Source organism: Musca autumnalis, unplaced genomic scaffold (genome assembly GCF_047663935.1).
Source record: "Musca autumnalis isolate F117 unplaced genomic scaffold, ASM4766393v1 scaffold_3, whole genome shotgun sequence".
Taxonomy (NCBI): domain Eukaryota; kingdom Metazoa; phylum Arthropoda; class Insecta; order Diptera; family Muscidae; genus Musca; species Musca autumnalis.
This window is the reverse complement of record NW_027411866.1, coordinates 151999978-152017286: the sequence shown is the minus strand read 5'-3', so window position 1 is coordinate 152017286 and position 17309 is coordinate 151999978. Positions and strand designations below refer to the sequence as shown.

General features: G+C 34.2%; 2 protein-coding genes across 2 annotated transcripts in view; both read right to left on the bottom strand.

Annotated features, from left to right (window-relative positions):
* Positions 1 to 17309, bottom strand: part of LOC141397941 (uncharacterized) — a 229001-nt gene that overhangs the window by 40269 nt on the left and 171423 nt on the right. The window lies entirely within an intron of this gene.
* The window catches only part of LOC141397939 (D-2-hydroxyglutarate dehydrogenase, mitochondrial-like), a 36080-nt gene continuing 22758 nt past the window's right edge, over positions 3988 to 17309 (bottom strand). Inside the window, exons 4-6 of the mRNA XM_073974927.1 lie at positions 4871 to 5039; positions 4679 to 4808; positions 3988 to 4614 (exon numbers count right to left, since the gene is read on the bottom strand). Coding sequence (XP_073831028.1) covers positions 4035 to 4614; positions 4679 to 4808; positions 4871 to 5039 — 879 coding nt within the window. The 3' untranslated portion in view covers positions 3988 to 4034. The remainder of the gene's footprint in view (positions 4615 to 4678; positions 4809 to 4870; positions 5040 to 17309) is intronic.

Below are 17309 nucleotides of genomic sequence, written 5' to 3'. Positions count from 1 at the left end.
AAGATTTTAGCCTCATTATTACACCGAAATTGCTTAAAAATTTGGTATTTGGTCTTCGTAGGGTGCATTATAGCTTCACCTTGAAATTTGTCTGCATTGGTCCACGCCTTCATATAGCCCCCATAGGACGGTACCTCCCGATTTTCGGTATTTTGGAGGTTTTAGCCTGATTATCACACCGAAATGGCTAAAAATTGGTATTAAGTCTCCGTTAGGGGACTTATAACCTTCCACCAGAAATATGTCGGTATAGGTCCTCGTCTTCCTATAGCCCCCATAGAACCGTGCCTCCTCATTTTCGGTATTTTGAGTGTTGTGGCCTCAATATCCACCCGATATGAGTGAAATTTGGTGTTTAGTCTTCAAATTGTTTGTGAGCATATTGAATATATCAAACTCATGTCTATATATATGAGAAATTTCCTTTAAATTTTTTTTTTGACCGATTAGTGGTCAATAACGGTGAATTTTTTGTAAAAAATCGAATTTTGATTTTCGCTGTTCACAATTTTTTAAAAATTGATATTTTTAAAATTCTCTCGTTTTAAAGCACGATTATTAGGTGCTTAATAAGCCCACAAAAATATATGATGATCGGTTCATTTGTTTTCGCGCTATAGCCAACACCACAAAACGATTTGTTAAAAAAGGGGGTGTCCTTTCAGTGAGGTGGTCGCTGAAAAAGAGAAATGGCACATTCGTCTGCAAACCTCTGCAGCTGGGACCTTTTTATATTTGAAGTACTCACTTTTTACTACTCATACAGCAAAAAATTTCGATATACCTTTTTATACCATTTTTTCCCGCTCCACTCAATTTAAAATTTGCTTCAGAAAATTAATAAACTTAGTAATACATGTTTGGGTAAATATAAACACCATATGATTAATATTAACATGCAAACAAAAGTGTAGCCAAGTTTATTAGATCATAAGAGAACTTAGGAACGATTTTTGCAGCGACCGTTACTTTTAAATTTTAAATATTAACGCATAATATAATTTATTAATTTTAGAAAAAAAAACACAAAAATACGTATTAACTAAAATAGTCGGATTTAAATCCTCATATAGCAAAAACTACTTCACGTATCAGTACCAAAATTCAGATTCTTCTTAATTAATATGTTTTCTATCACTCGCCATCAATAAATTTGTTCAATGAAGTATTTAGTTTTTACCATTTTTGGCCACGGTCGTGACACTGTGCGTCGATTTTCGATGTTGCGTTGTTTCAAATTTGAGTGTCTAATTTTTTATATACCCTCTACCATAGCATAGACGGTATATAAAGTTTGTTTTTCCGTTTGAAACACATTGAAATATTCATTTGCGATCATATAAGCTGATTTAGCCATTTTCGTCTTACCGTCCGTCCTTTTGTTGTAATCACGCCATCTTCCGAATGATTTGAGATATATGGCTGAAATTTTGTACACATGTGTATTTAGTCTAAGCTTAGATCAAATTCGAAGATGGGCTACATCGGTAACGCCCGATTTCAGGTATGTGGACCATTTTAGCTACATCTTCAGCCCGAATGAGCTATAATTTGTTATTTAGTGTGCCCAGTGATGTAGAAATTTCTCCACCAAAAATGAAGAACATACATAGGTAAACGTTTTGTTATATCCGTCATACGAGTATAACGATGCCGCCAGATTTCAATTATTTTGTTTTAGCTACATTTTCTGGCCGAATTAGACCAAAAATGGCTGTAATTTAGCATTTAGGGTTCCTATTTGTTCAGGTAATTTCTCTACCTAAAATTGTGGACATAAGAAAAAAGTGTGTTTCAACCTGGAACCTATCTCCCAACTTTACTTGGCTTTCCATAGAAAATATTAATTCGCATTACGTCGTTTCACTTTGAGTCGTGTTTTTTTTTGGAACGTATCTACGACGCAAAGCGAGGTCTTGGTGTATTCCAAAATCGTACAGAAATCTTTACGGAGATTCGGAAAGTACCTCCGATTTTCATACGACATCATTCAGAAATGTGTACGAAAATTCGGAAGACAAAATTTGCTATCCGAATTTCCCAAGGATTTTCTTCTGATATCGTTCCGAAATCTGACCGAAATCGATCAGATTTTGCTCCGACATAGGAATTTTGTTCCGTAGCATAGGAATTTTGTTCCGTAGCATAGGAATTTTGTTCCGATTTCGTTACGATGTCGGTACGATTGGTTTGCTGGGTCACTCCTTTCGATATATATCGTACCCACAAGTTATTTTAGTTGATTACCGTAGAATTGTTTAGAGCTTTTGGACCATTATGTAATGAAGCATGGATTTCCCAAACCTTATACGGATGTAAATAAAACCATTAGGAGTGCATTCGCCAAAAATTTCAAAAGTATCCACAAACAACACTTTTTAAACTTCTGTGAGGTAATCGATGATGTTGTCCGAAACTTTACGATGTGCAAAATTTCGATCAAGTAGTATATTCAAATCTTAAGTTATTGTATCCATTAGTCATTTTATTTGGTGCCGGGAGGTGTTCTTTGAGCTCTTGGACAGTTATCTCAGGAAGTATCGACTTATCTCCGAAAAATTTGCATCATCAGGACTACTTGCTGCAAAAAAAAAAAAGCAAAATGATGTTTAAACCCTAAACTAACCAATTTTAAAATTTGTGTGCAAAGGAGCCCCCAGAACTGGGTTTATATAGTACATATTCGACCCTGATCTATATCTGTAAGACTTATTAAGATGTACAAAGTTTGGACCAAATCGGTTACATCCTTCGAGAGTTATCGTGCACATCATTTTAGTGGATATTGTTGAAATTATGTTGGGGACATCCCCACCGAAGGAGACGACCGATATGAGAAATCATCGCGTTTTATATAAGTTTGCACGCAGAGAAAAAAATATGATTGATCCAACAATATTCGAAGAGCAAAATATGTATTGTAAAGATATTGTTAGATTCCGCATGTAGTATTGTGAGTCCAACAAACGTTTTTGTTAATTACAACAATTGTTTTTGTCATATCCAACAATAGTTTTTGTCTGCTGGACAATGTTATTCTCTTTTCATCGACAATTTTATCCTCTTCTGTCGGTATTCGACGCCGTGGTGGAAAAAACAATTTTGGTGAGTTTTGTTCGTATGAGTTCCCCTTATCTTTGTTTTTTATCTTAGTTCTTTTTGGTGTATCTACATCATGAGATTCTTGTTTTTATTTGTTTCTTCTTTCTCAGTCTTCTTTGTGTTTTGATAGATGAGTTACACCACAATCTAAGAAGGGTTTTCGGTCGTAATTTGTGTTTTCTTTTCACATTTGCTGTGGTTTTATGGTATTCCTTATGTTGGGGTAGATCCTTGGAGGATGAGCTCAATGGAGTAGTTATGTTTCTTCATTCAATTTGTTGTCTTTTTAGTTAGACCTGGCAAAACCTGGTCATGTGTGTTGTTTGCCAATACTCATAATAGTAAACGTGACATTTATACCAAAGTTATGTGGAAAGTGTATACGAGAATTATATACGATCAAATCAAAAATTTCAGTAACAGGTTTTCTGGACTGACAATAGTTTTTGTAAAAATTCTAGATTATGATAGTTCCTACCATAGGTATTATCAATGATTTTTACAATATTGAGGAATTTCCCAAGTTTTGTATGTTTGGAGCAAACGATGGTATTTTTGGATTTGCAATTGCAATGCTTGAACAACACAAATGAATTGATGGAACAAAAATAGATATTGTTGTTCCAACAAAAGCGAAAAATATTTTTTCTCTGCGTGTGGACAAAATATTACGAAGGCCAAAGTCTTAACCAAATCGATTGATCCGTTCGTGTTATCGTGCGCATCAGCCCAACAGACAGACAGACGGATAGAGCTAAATCGAATCCAAATTGTCTGAAACGGATTTGGTCCTAACATACTAAGGATCTAAATCCATTATTTGAGGCATATTTTTTGATCAAAGTCTAAAGGATTGAATTTTTTAATTAGAAAATAATGGAAACATTTGTTTTTGTGTTTTTATTATTAAGGTTCATAGCATATTCATCTCATTAATAAGTTCTTAGAACTTTATAAGGATTCAAAATTGCATTTGGATCCAATAAATTCTTTAAATCATGCATCATATTAACTGCCTCCGTGCTCTTGGAATGCTTCAGATATTGAGTTTTGAGAAAACCAATACCATGTTCTGCACTAACACTACCCTTCAGTTGCGATGTATAGTCAAAAACAAATGGTTCCAATGCTTTGTACATTTCGGCCGTATACTCTTCAGTTGTTATATTCAAATGAAGATTTAAATCACCTAAATGACCAAAACCACAAACACGTTTAGCCATATGGCCGACTCTTTTCTCCACCACCTTTACAATGTCATAAAATGAACGCAAAGGCAATGATATATCATAGGTATAAAGATGGCCATCTTTGGCCAATGCTGGTGCCAAGATTTCACGTAACTTCCACATTTCTTGAATTTTACTAGGTTCCCCGCAACAGGTGCCATCAACAACATCACCCTTATCCATTGTCAGCTGAAGGAAATTATTTAATTTTTCCATATCATGTTCAGCATTACTGCCCGATGTTTCAATCATCATGTAGAATGGGTATGTGTCTATGGGCGACCTGTAATTTAATATACACTTATAAAATTAGGAAGCCTTGAATTCCCAGTATATTTTATACTCACTTCAATTTCATATTCTCCACAGCTGCCGTCAGCGAAATTTCATCAATCATTTCACACGATGAAAGTATCTCTCCCAAATGACGCTTGGCATTTTTAAATGTCTGCATCACGGCATCAAAAGACTTGAGACCTATAAAAGTTAGATGGGAGATTTTATTTGAAGTGCTTGCCAATTCGTTTGTTTGCACTTACCCAAAAATGCCAAATGCACAGACTCTGATCGGGGTGGACACAATATAGCCACTTTTGTTACCACGCCTAAGGTCCCTTCTGAACCTATGAAAAGATGTTTCAAATGATAGCCGGTATTGTCCTTTTTAAAATCAGACATCAGATCCAAAATTTTGCCATTGGGTAAAACCTGAAATGAATTTATAATGTAAAGAATTGTTAGAGCTATAAGGATAAAACGTCATCATCATCATAAACTTTATATGCATGCAAGAACAAAGATGTAAATAATGTAAATGCTGATTGGTACCAAGAAACGGATCTGATTGACTTAAATATGGCAAAATCAGAGACATAAAGGGTGTTTTTAAGCTAGATAGAACTTTAAATTGTAAAAAGTAACACAAAAAATTAAATTTTGATGAAACTTTTTTTTATTTGTTTCAGTATACTCTGACAAATCATCATGAATAGACTCACGCTTGAACAACGCTACGAAATTATCCAAATTTACTTTGAAAATCAGTCGTCAAGTCGCGCAACTTATAGACGACTTCGTCATTTGTATGGCGTACATAATCGTCCATCTGAACAAGCGCATTTTTGGCTTAACGGGTTTGTTAATAAGCAAAATTGCCACATATGGAGTGAGACCAATCCACAAGAGACCCTACAGATTCCATTACATCCAGAAAAATGCACCGTATGGTGCGGTTTTCACGCTGGTGGCATCATCGGACCTTATTTCTTCAAAAATGAGGCTGGAGCTCGCTTTACGGTCAATGGAGATCGTTACCGCACCATGATCAATGATTTTTTTGTTTGAAAATATGGATGACATTGATCCGGAGGAGATGTGGTTTCAACAGGATGGCGCTACGTGCCATACGGCGAACGCAACCATCGACTTATTGAAATCAAAATTTGGCGATAAGTTGATTTCGAGAAGTGGACCTGTCAATTGGCCTCCAAGGTCGTGCGATTTGACACCTCTCGATTATTTCCTGTGGGGCTACGTGAAGTCACTGGTTTATGCTGATAAACCAGCAACAATTGATGCCTTGGAGGCCAGCATTGTTCGTGTTATTCGTGACATACGGCCAGCAGTTCTCGAAAAAGTGGCCAAAAATTGGACGTCCAGAATGCACTTCTTCAAGAACAGCCGCGGTGCCCATATGCCCGAAATCATTTTCAAATGTTAATGTCACGTATTGATCTTTCGAATAAAAAAAAATTTGATTACAATTTAATTTTTTGTGTTATTTTTTACAATTTCAAGTTCTATCGGGCTTAAAAAAACACCCTGTATATTGAAACCTCTGTGAGTGTGGAATGCAACACGGAGGCGTCAAGATACGATCCTCGCAGAAAAGAAAAAATGTAAAAAATAAAACATCAAATTCAAAATATAAAATAAAAATATAAAACATAAAATATGAAGTATAAAATACAAAATATTAAATATAAAATAAAACAAGTAAAAAAGTATCGGTAAGCTTTGCCGACAGAGATATAAGACTCTCAACGCCAAAACGAAGTTGAAAGAAAAGAAGTTTTTAAAATATATTTATTATTTTTTTAATAATCATAAATAAAAAATAAATTTTGCAAGCTGTCAGTGCGTTTCGTAAACATTTTTCTCTGCAAAGAGGAAAGTGATGAAGTTAAGCCAATGGGGGAACACTCCAGACTTAAACAATCATAAATACATATTATTATTGTGAGGGTTAGATCATTTTTTCTCCATTTATTAAAACAGCAAAAGTTCTGCAGATGAATAATAAAAATAACTGTGAGCGTTTTAATTGATACTTATTAATAATAATTATTGGTCTTCTTCCTGGATATCTTCATCTTCGGCTCTCGAATTTGTTTTTAAATTATTATAAAATTCATGATTTATAGGAAGTATGAACCCTTTGAGATTCTGTAAATCCTTAAACTTTGCGGCTTCAACGAATCTTCCTCCCGGATAAAGCGGTTCCAATTCAAAATTTACGTACTTGCTGGAGTTCCTTTTTGAAATATCAAATTCTTAAAATAAAACATTTATGTCATTTGAATACTTGTATTGAATTATAAATGGCTTCGTATTTTGGAATCGAACGCACTGAATCTTAAGCCATTCAACTTTTGAAGTCTTGTCTTCGGAGATTTTTCTGTTTGATACTAGTTTCTCAATTGAGGATATGCTTTTTATTTCATCTGTCGTCATCTTAACCAACTGAAATGGTTCCATTTTTGCCATGAGGATTACACGAACTCAATCATCAGGTGTAAAAATGACCTTATACTATTTTTTTCCTTTTCAATAAGACCAAAATCTTGATTGCATGGTAGGCATGAATGGCAAGACACTAAAAGTTCCACTGAGAAGGTCTAATTATTGACCATGTATGTGCAAATAGTGTTCATTCTTATGTTACTGTTTTGGCCACCACATTGATCGCTATACTTTATTAACTTCTTACATTCTACATTGACGCCAGGGCGTAAGTCAACTTTATTACTTAACCTTTGGTTTTTACATACAAATTCTTCTCGAAAATGTATTTTTATATTATTTTTCAAATATACTGCTGACTAAAACGTAACATGCGTTTTTGGCCTAACCCACACGTATTTTTTTATTTCCAGTATTCGATTTGGCCTATGTGGCTTAGGCCATTTTGGCGTCCACATTTTTTCAAACTTTCAGTAAAGGAAAAACAGTTTTCGGCATGTAGAATAACATAGGGTTAACCTATGCAATTGGGAATTTTTTAGTATATATTACAAAAGGTTCCGGTTCGATCAGCATAGTCAGTTTGATTTTTTTGAAAATGTAGGTTAGGCCGTTTTGGCGCTGAGCGCCTCATATACCCTCAGCCTATGAAAATTGAAACTTTTATCTACGCACAGAGGGGAAATTTGTGTTAAAAGTTGATCAAAAGCCCTAGAAAGTTCATTTAAAATCCGACTGATATAAAATTTTGCACAAAGCGTATCTTTTGTACAAGGATTAATCCTATAGAAAATAATGAAAATCGGTCCAGATTTGGATGCAACTTCCATATATATTCGCATCTGATATGAGATAAAAATGCACCAAAATCACTGAAATTTGACACATGCAACCTGAACTAGCCTAAAAAACATTGAGCCAATTTTCAAACAAATCGGTACAGATGTATATATAGTCCCATATACATATATTTTATTCCAAATTTTATTTTTTGAAACTTACATAAATTAAATTTTTCTCAATTCACATGAGAAAAGCCGTGAATGTTTCTAAATAATGCAAACATATTTGATAGGTGTTGGGTTAGTCTGATAAATAAGAGCCCCGGATATAAGGCGGAGCAAAATTTAGTGTGAATAAATCTTGCAATTCCATATAAAAATATTTCATATTTTAGTTGAGAAAAAATAGATTTTTTCGGAATGGCGCAAATATGCGCAATTTTTTTATGATTGAATCTGATATTTGAGACTCAAGCGCATAAAACATTAGAAGAAACTATGGTCGGGAAACGACGGGAAAATAGACTTTTTCACTATTGAAATTTTAGTAATCTTAAAAATTATCATAAAAAATGTTCATAAAGAGGATATGTATCACCATTATTAAAGAGCAAAGATGTAAAATCAATCTGAAAATTTGAAATGCTAATCTTGTTCGGAGTCTGTACAAAAACAATAAATCTTGAAAAATATAAATTTCGCGAAAATAATGTCATTTTAATGTTCACCTAATTTCTTAGTTTTCGAAAATTTACTTTTTGTTTTCAGTATGGCTGCTGCATTGAATTGGTTAATCTTACAAAGTCGAGGATGGTTATAGCAAATGTAGAAAAGAGTCTGGTTGCCGTTTATCAACATTTTTTCATAAAAAAACGATTTTCATATATTGAGTTTTGAGCAACTTTAGGCCTATGTTTCCCCTCTGTGCTACGGACAGATCGAATGTATTTAGGGTCTTTTCAGAATTGTATAGCCCTTTTTGGACGTTTGAACTTGCCGAAAAAATTTGGATTAGGATTAAAGTTCAAAAGTGTTGCGGAAGAGAGGTAATGGAATGGACCGACATAGTCCATTCTGGAAGTGGATCATATTTTGAGAACCATATCTTTTCGATAGATATCGCGCCCACTAGTCATTTCAGTGGGTTATCGTACAAATGTTGGATCTGTATGCCAGGAAGCATGGACTTGTCCACTGAGAATATAATGTCGCTGTAAACATTTCCACAGCGAACAGCACCGTTTAATTTCCAAAGAATCTTCGTACAGACCCTAAACTGCACTTAGACATAAAAGTTGAACTTTTGTGAAGTTAAACTAAATTTGGACGAAATATTAGGAAATCCAAAGTTTGGACAAAATCTGTTGCCCCGTTCAAGAGATATCGTGCATACCATTTTAGTGACATGTTTTAAATACCGGAAGTTGTGCGTCAGTATTGACCATCTTTGAACTGAAACTAAGTTTGAACAAAATATGACGAAGGCCAAATGTTAGACCAAATCGCTTGATTAGTTCGAGAGTTATAGTGCTCTCCAGCCACTACATAAGATACCATAGGGGTTTTTTACAACTTTCGGTCTGTTTTCTCAAGGAGTATGGACTTGCCCCTGAACATTTTTTACCGTCGTAATGGAGGCAGCGAATGCAAGTTGTTTTAACAAAAATCAAAGTGGTTCGAGAGCAGGTGTTAAAATGAAATTTTGTGTGGGAGGTATCCAAATGAGTGGACAAATACAGTCCATATTCGAACCTGATCTATATCTGGTACATATATTAAGATGTGTAAAGTATGGACCAAATCGGTCACTCCCTACAAGACTTATCGTGCGCACAATTTTTCCGAACATTTTTTAACTTTTGTGGGGGAGGTACCTGAAGGAGTGGACCGGTATGGCTTATTTTCGAACTTAAACTAAGTTTGGACAAAATATTACGAAGGCCAATTTTTGGACCGAATCGGCAGATCCGTTCTGGCACGGTGTCATAGGGTTTTTTTTTTGCACATTTCAGTATATTTTCTCAGGAAGTATGGAATTGCCCCTGATGAAACTTGGACCGTCGTATGGAGGGCAGCAAATACAAGTTGTTACAACAAAAATCAAAGAGATTCGAGAGCAGGTCCTAAAGTGAACTTTTCTGAAATTTTGTGTGGGAGGGTGCGGACCGATAGAGTCCATATGGGAAGCTCATCTATGTCTGGTAGAAATTTCACGACGTGTAAAGTATGGACCAAATCGGTTACTACCTTTATGAGTTATCGTTCGCACATTTTTTTCCGAACATATTCGAGCTTTTGTAGGGGAGGTACCGGAAGGAGTGGACCGATATAACCCATCTTTGAACTTAAACTAAGTTTGGACAAAATATTAAGATAGCCAAAATTTGAACCGAATCGGTTCAAACAGACAGACGGACGGACATTGCTCAATCGACTCCAAATTGTCTGAAACACATTTCGTCCAAACATACTTGGGGTCTAAAACCATTATTTCGATGAGGTACATTTTGCCCGTATGAAAGTGTATATACCCTCGTTAGCATAAATGCTGAGGGTATAAAAATATAAAATATATATTTGGCGAATATAAAATATAAACTATATATAAAATATAAACTACAAATATAGTATGTAAAATATAATATATAAAATACAAAATAAACAAGTAAAAAAGTATCAGTCGGCTTTGCCGACAGAGATATACCCTCAGCCTGTGTATATTGAAACATTTTTTTTCAAAAAACGCATGTATTTAGGGAGTTTTAAGAATTTTGGGCGTTTGAACTGACAAAAATGTTGATTAGGATTTAATATCAAAAGTTTTGCGGAGGAGATACTAAAAAGAAAGGATCTCCAGCCACTACATATGGTACCATTGGGGTTTTTTAGTACTTCAGGGATGTTTGCTCAAGAAGTATGAACTTGCCCCTGAAACAACTTTCACTATTGCAATTGAGGCAGCAATGCAAGTTGCTTCAACAAAAATCAAAGTGATTCGAAAGCAGGTCTTAAAGTGAACATGTATCCGAAATTTTGAGTGGGAGGTACCGGATGGAGTGGACAAATAAAGTCCATATTTGAACCTGATCTATATCTGGTAGATATATTAGGATGTGTAAAGTATGGACCAATTCGGCCACTCTCTTCAAGAGTTATCGTACGCACAATTTTTCCGAACATTTTTGAACTTTTGTGGGGGAGGTACCTGAAGGAGTGGACCGATATGGCTTATCTTCGAACTTAAACTATGTTTGGACAAAATATTACTAAGGCCAAACTTTATACCGAATCGGCAGACCTGTTCGAGAGTTATTTTGCCCTCCAACCTCCTCACACGGTGTCATAGGGGTTTTTTGCAACTTTTAGGCTATTTTCTCAGGAAGTATGGACTTGCCCCTGATGAAACTTATACCGTCGTATGGAGGGCAGTGAATACAAGTTGCTAAAGCAAAAATCAAAGCGATTCGAGAGATGTTCCTAAACTGAACTTTTCCAAAATTTTGTGTGGGAGGTACCCGACGGAGTGGACCGATTGAGTCCATATTAAAACCTGATCTAAGTCTGGTACACGCTCCACGATGGGCAAAGTATGGACCAAATCGGTTACACCCTTCAAGAGTTATCGTGCGTACAAATTTTCCGAACATTTTCGAACTTTTGTGGGGGAGGTACCGGAAGGAGTGGACCGATATAGTTCATCTTCGAACTTAAACTAAGTTTGGACAAAATATTACGAAATCCAAAATTTGAACCGAATCGGTTCATCCCTTCGAGAGTTATCGTGCGCTCCAGCCAGCCAGACAGACAGACAGACGGACGGACATTGCTCAATCGACTCCAAATTGTCTGAAACACATTTCGTCCAAACATACTTGGGGTCTAAAACCATTATTTCGATGAGGCACATTTTGCCCGTATGAAAGTGTATATACCCTTCATAGCCTAAAGGCTGAGGGTATAAAAATATGAAATATAAAATATAATATATAAACATATAAAATATAAAAAATAAAATGTAAAATATAAAATATAAAAAAAAAATAATATATAAAATACAAAACAGAAAATATAAAATTATTATTATTAGATATTATTAGATATAAAGTATACAATATAAAATTAAAAATATAAAAAGTATAATATAAAAATTAAAATTAAAAAAAATAAAATATAAAAATTAAAATTAACAAAAATAAAATATAAAATATAAATGGGCGAATTAAAAAAAATCAAAAATAAAATGTGAAATAAAAAATTAAAAAATAAAATGTAAAATACTGAAATATAATACATATATAAAATTTAAAGCATAAAATAAAAATATGAAATACAAAATATAAAACCTAAAATATAGAATACAAAATATTAGATATAAATAAAAATAAAATGAAAAATATAAAATTTTAAATATAAAATAAAAAATATAAATGGAAGATTGGAAAATATAAACTGTAAAATATAAAATTAAAATACAAATACAAATTATAAAATATAAGGTATAAAATATAGAATATAAACAAGTAAAAAAGTATCAGTCGGCTTTGCCGACAGAGATATACCCTCAGCCCATGGTAGAACAAATACAAGGTAAAGTTAATACTACAACAAATACAACTCGAACAACAACCACAAAGGAATTTGTTTTTGTTTGTAAACCTTAGTGTCAACGTAAATGTAAACAAAACAAGGAAATGTCTATAAATTATTGGAATTTAAAAAACTAATATTTTTTCACATTTGATTGAATATTTTGGAAAACATGAATGAAAACTCGTTAGATTTTCAATTTGAATGTTTCCATATCATTCCACTAAATGCATAATTTCTCGCAGAAAGTAGAATTCTTGCAAACATGTTTGGGGTCGCTGGTAATTCATTGAAAAAAAGAAGCTGTTGCTTTTGAAAACAAAAAATCACATGTTTATTAGGGCTTTATTCTTTTCAAGTTTAACAAAATACCACACATATTAACAAATATTGTACCGCCTCTATAAGCGATGTTTTAGTGTGCGGCATGTCGTTCGGACCTGGAGGAGGTTACATGTCAATGATATGAAGCCGTCTTTATGGGAAATAGTTTTTTTTTTTCTGATGAATAAATTTGTTCCTCAAAAATATATATCCCTAATATACATCGAACATAGAAATAAATACATAAAATGTCGAATGGAATTTGACACTAACACTACAACCCAGTTCAGTCAGCTGGGTATTGCTGCTACCTTTTCTTGTTCTACCATGCCCTCAGCCTGTGCAAATTAAAACACTTTTTTCACAAAAAACTTATGTATTCAGGGGGTTTCAATATTTTGGTCGTATGAACCGACAAAAATGTTGATTAGGATTAAAGTTCAAAAATTTTGCGGAAAAGGTACTTAAAGGAATGGACCGACATAGACCATGGGGGTGCCATAGGGGGTTTTCTTAAGAAGTATGGACTTGCCCCTGAAACAACTTTTACCATCGTAATTGAGGCAGCGAAAGTAAGTTGCTTCAACAAAAATCAAAGTGATTTAAAAGCAGGTCTTAAAGCGAACTTATCCAAAATTTTGTGTGGGAGGTACGGGATGGAGTGGACAAATATAGTCCATATTCGAACCTGATCTATATCTGGTAGATATTATGAGAATGTGTAAAGTATGGACCAAATCGGTCACTCCCATCAAGAGTTATCGTGCGCACAATTTTTCCGAATATTTTTGATCTTTTGTGGGGTAGGTACCTGAAGGAGTGGACCGATATGGCTTATCTACGAACTTAAAGTAAGTTTGGAAACAATATTACGAAGGCCAAATTTTGGCCGGAATCGGCATTTCCGTTGGAGAATTATCTTGAGCTTCCACCCAAAACATGGTTTGTTTTTCAACTTTCAGGAAACTTGTACCTTCGTATAGGGTTTCAACTTTCAGGAAACTTGTACCTCCGTTCGGGAGTTATCTTGCGCTCCAACCACTACACACGGTGTCATTGGGTTTTTTTGTAACTTTCAGGCTATTCTCTCAGGAAGTATGGACTTGCCGCTGATGAAACTTATACCGTCGTATGGAGGGCAGTGAATACAAGTTCCTAAAGCAAAAATCAAAGCGATTCGCGAGATGGTCCTAAACTGAACTTTTCCAAATTTTTGTGTGGGAGGTACCCGACAGAGTGGACCGATTGAATCCATATTAAAACCTGATCTAAGTCTGGTACACGCTCCACGATGGGCAAAGTATGGACCAAATCGGTTACACCCTTCAAGAGTTATCGCGCGCACAAATTTTCCGAACATTTTCTGACAATGACAATGAAAACAACTTTGTTATTATTTAAATATACAGATGTTTAGCCAGCCTCGAAAACATTCGCTTTATTTTGAACTTATGTGGAATCTTGGACTTAGCCCTTATTTAAAACCCATTATACGCAATTTTTACTTTTTTAGCATTTTCAATAATATGTATTTTTCTTTAATAAAATATACTATTTAAACAAAAGTGTAAGATCATCGTCTTATTAAACGTTCCATATAGCTTTTTAATCTATAAAAAGTTCATATAAGCCAAAAAACTTAGTAAGGAAAGTCTGGAACCTCCAATGTCTCTACTGACTCACTACCTCCAATGTCAACACATGGTTCCTCAGGAACTACTAAGTAGTAAGACATACTAGTTCCAATGTCAGTACTGACTTTCGAATGACACGTTCATACAAAATGTCTATAGGAAATTACATTAGTTGTCTACAGTTTGTCAGTAGTACTGTTGACAATGTCAGTAGTAAGTCAGTATAGATTCACTATTGACATTTCCTACAGGGTAGCTACAGTCGTTTCGTCTGGGCGATGATATGTCAGTCACTCAGTCACTCACCCACTCACTCACTGAGCTCTTTTATATATATAGATAAAACAAGTAAGAACGGCGTTAAGTTCGGCCGGGCCGAACTTGTTATACCCTCCACCACAAGTTGTATTGAAGTAAAATGGAATAATTAGTTTCCTTCCGTGTATGAAGAAGACTTAATACTAAATGTCAGCAATTTCGGTAAAACAATGTGAGGCACCATTCTATGGGGGCTATTTCAAAACGTCGATCTATACCGACAAATTTCTGACGAAAAATTTTTAGACTCAAAGAAGACTAAATACCAAATTTCCTATATTTCGGTAAGAGAATGTGGCTAAAACTAAAAAAATACCGAAAATCAAGAAGTAAGCTTCTATGGGGATATAGGAAGACGTGTACCTATACTGATAATACTCTTCTGGAATATTTTATAACTCTTGGAAGACGAAATAACGAATTTCAGCCATTTCGGTTGGATTTGGATATTGACGTCACAATCTTCAGTATTACGAAAATCCGGAGGTACCGTTCTATGGGGGCTATATCGAAACGTGGACCTATACCGACGAATTTTAGTCAGAAATGGGGCAATATGAAAGCGTGGACCTGTACAGACATATTTCTGGCGAACAGTTTTATATCACATTGGGGTACCTTTCCATTAAGGCTATATGAAGGCGTGGACCTATACCGACAAATTTAAAGGGGAAGTATCCCCAACGAAGTCTAAATACCAAAATTGGGAGGTACCGTTCTATGGGGGCTATATGAAGGTGTGGACCCATACCGACAAAATTCTAGGGGAAAATTTTATACCCCTAAAGAAGACTACGTACCAAATTTCAGCCATTTTGGTAGGATAATGAAGCTAAAACCTTAAAAATACCGAAAATTGGGAGGTACCGTTCTATGGGGGCTATATCAAAACGTGGACCGATATATCCCATTTTCAATACCAACCATCCTGCAAGTAATAAAAACTTCTGTACCAAATTTTGACTCTCTATCTTTAAAATTGCGAGCTGTATCTTGATTTTCAACAGACAGACGGACGGACTGACGGACAGACGGACATGGTCAAATCGACATAGAATTTTATGCTCCGACGAAGACTTCGATGTGTTACAAACGGAATGACAAATTTAATTATACCCTCCATATGGTGGAGGGTATAAAAATACAAAATATAAAATTAAAATATAAAACACAAAATATAGAATATAAAATATTAAATAAAAATATATAAAATATATATATAATATATATATAAAATATAAAAATTAAAATTAAAAAAATTAAAATATAAAATATATGTGGGCGAAGATAAAATATAAACTATATATAAAATATAAAATACAAATATAGTATGTAAAATATATTATATAAAATACAAAATAAAAAATATGAAACATAAAATATAACATATAAACATATAAAATATAAAAAATAAAATGTAAAATATAAAAAATAAAAAATATAATATAGAAAATACAAAATAGAAAAAATAAAATTATTATTATCAGATATTATCTATATATATAAAAAAGGATGATGTTAGTTACTACGCTTATAACTCAAGAACGGCTGAACAGATTTTGACAATTCGTACCAATTCGGAATCGACTCATGGCAGAAAAGGATAAAACTTAAAAAAACCGCGAAAATCTGCGAAAAATGTGCAAAAATATTTTTTGAAAAAAGTCAAATTTTCTACACATTTTTATCGAGCTTTTGCGTTTGGAGTATACCGTGACACATTTTTGGACAGATTTTGGCGAAAATTTTACATGCACCAACAGCGAATGACATTTTTGTGTTTCTATTATGTCAATTTTTGAAAGTTCTGGATATACTTTTATTTACAATCTTTTTGAATAAATTAATTAAAAACAATTTGCTTTCTGCTGTATCCATACTATTCTTTATGCAAGTTAACAGCGAAAATTAAAGGTGACTTTAGTCCAAAAAGGATATTAGTTGTTTCAGCGGTGTAAACATTATCTAATCGATTTCAAAAAGCAAAGAGATTTCGCTGCTTATTGTTTTGTCGTGAAATAATTTTTAACCGTACGCAATGAAAATTATGCAGGATCTCATGTGTTTGTAAAATGAATGTCTTGGCAGAACGCAGAGCGGGAAGGCCAAGACTCCATTGGAATGAGTAAGTTATCAACGATATCGAAAAACGTAATATTTAAAATTGAAATGAATGAAATCAAGAAACAGAAGGGGTTGGAATTCTATTCTTAGTGCAGCTTATGCGAAATGTTTTGTACCACAAGTAAGTAACCACGAAGATTTTTATTCACATAAATATTTAACTATAATTTACTTATGTATGTCGTTAACTTTCCTGTCGCAATCACAATGCCGGGAGTCAGAACTTCAACGTTCAAATCTACACCAAAGCTCTGGAAGAAATGCTCCAAATGGCGGTTTGAATGGAGATTTATTACGTTTGCATAACTGACTACTTACTGCTCACACTCTACTGTTTGGATTCTGCCAGTTTATTGGGACAACTACTGGATTATACAGCTTCAGTGGACAATTTAATTATGACATTTGCCTATACCAATAAAAAATAAGAGTCATAACATTCCCTATCATAGACATCAGTAGTGCGA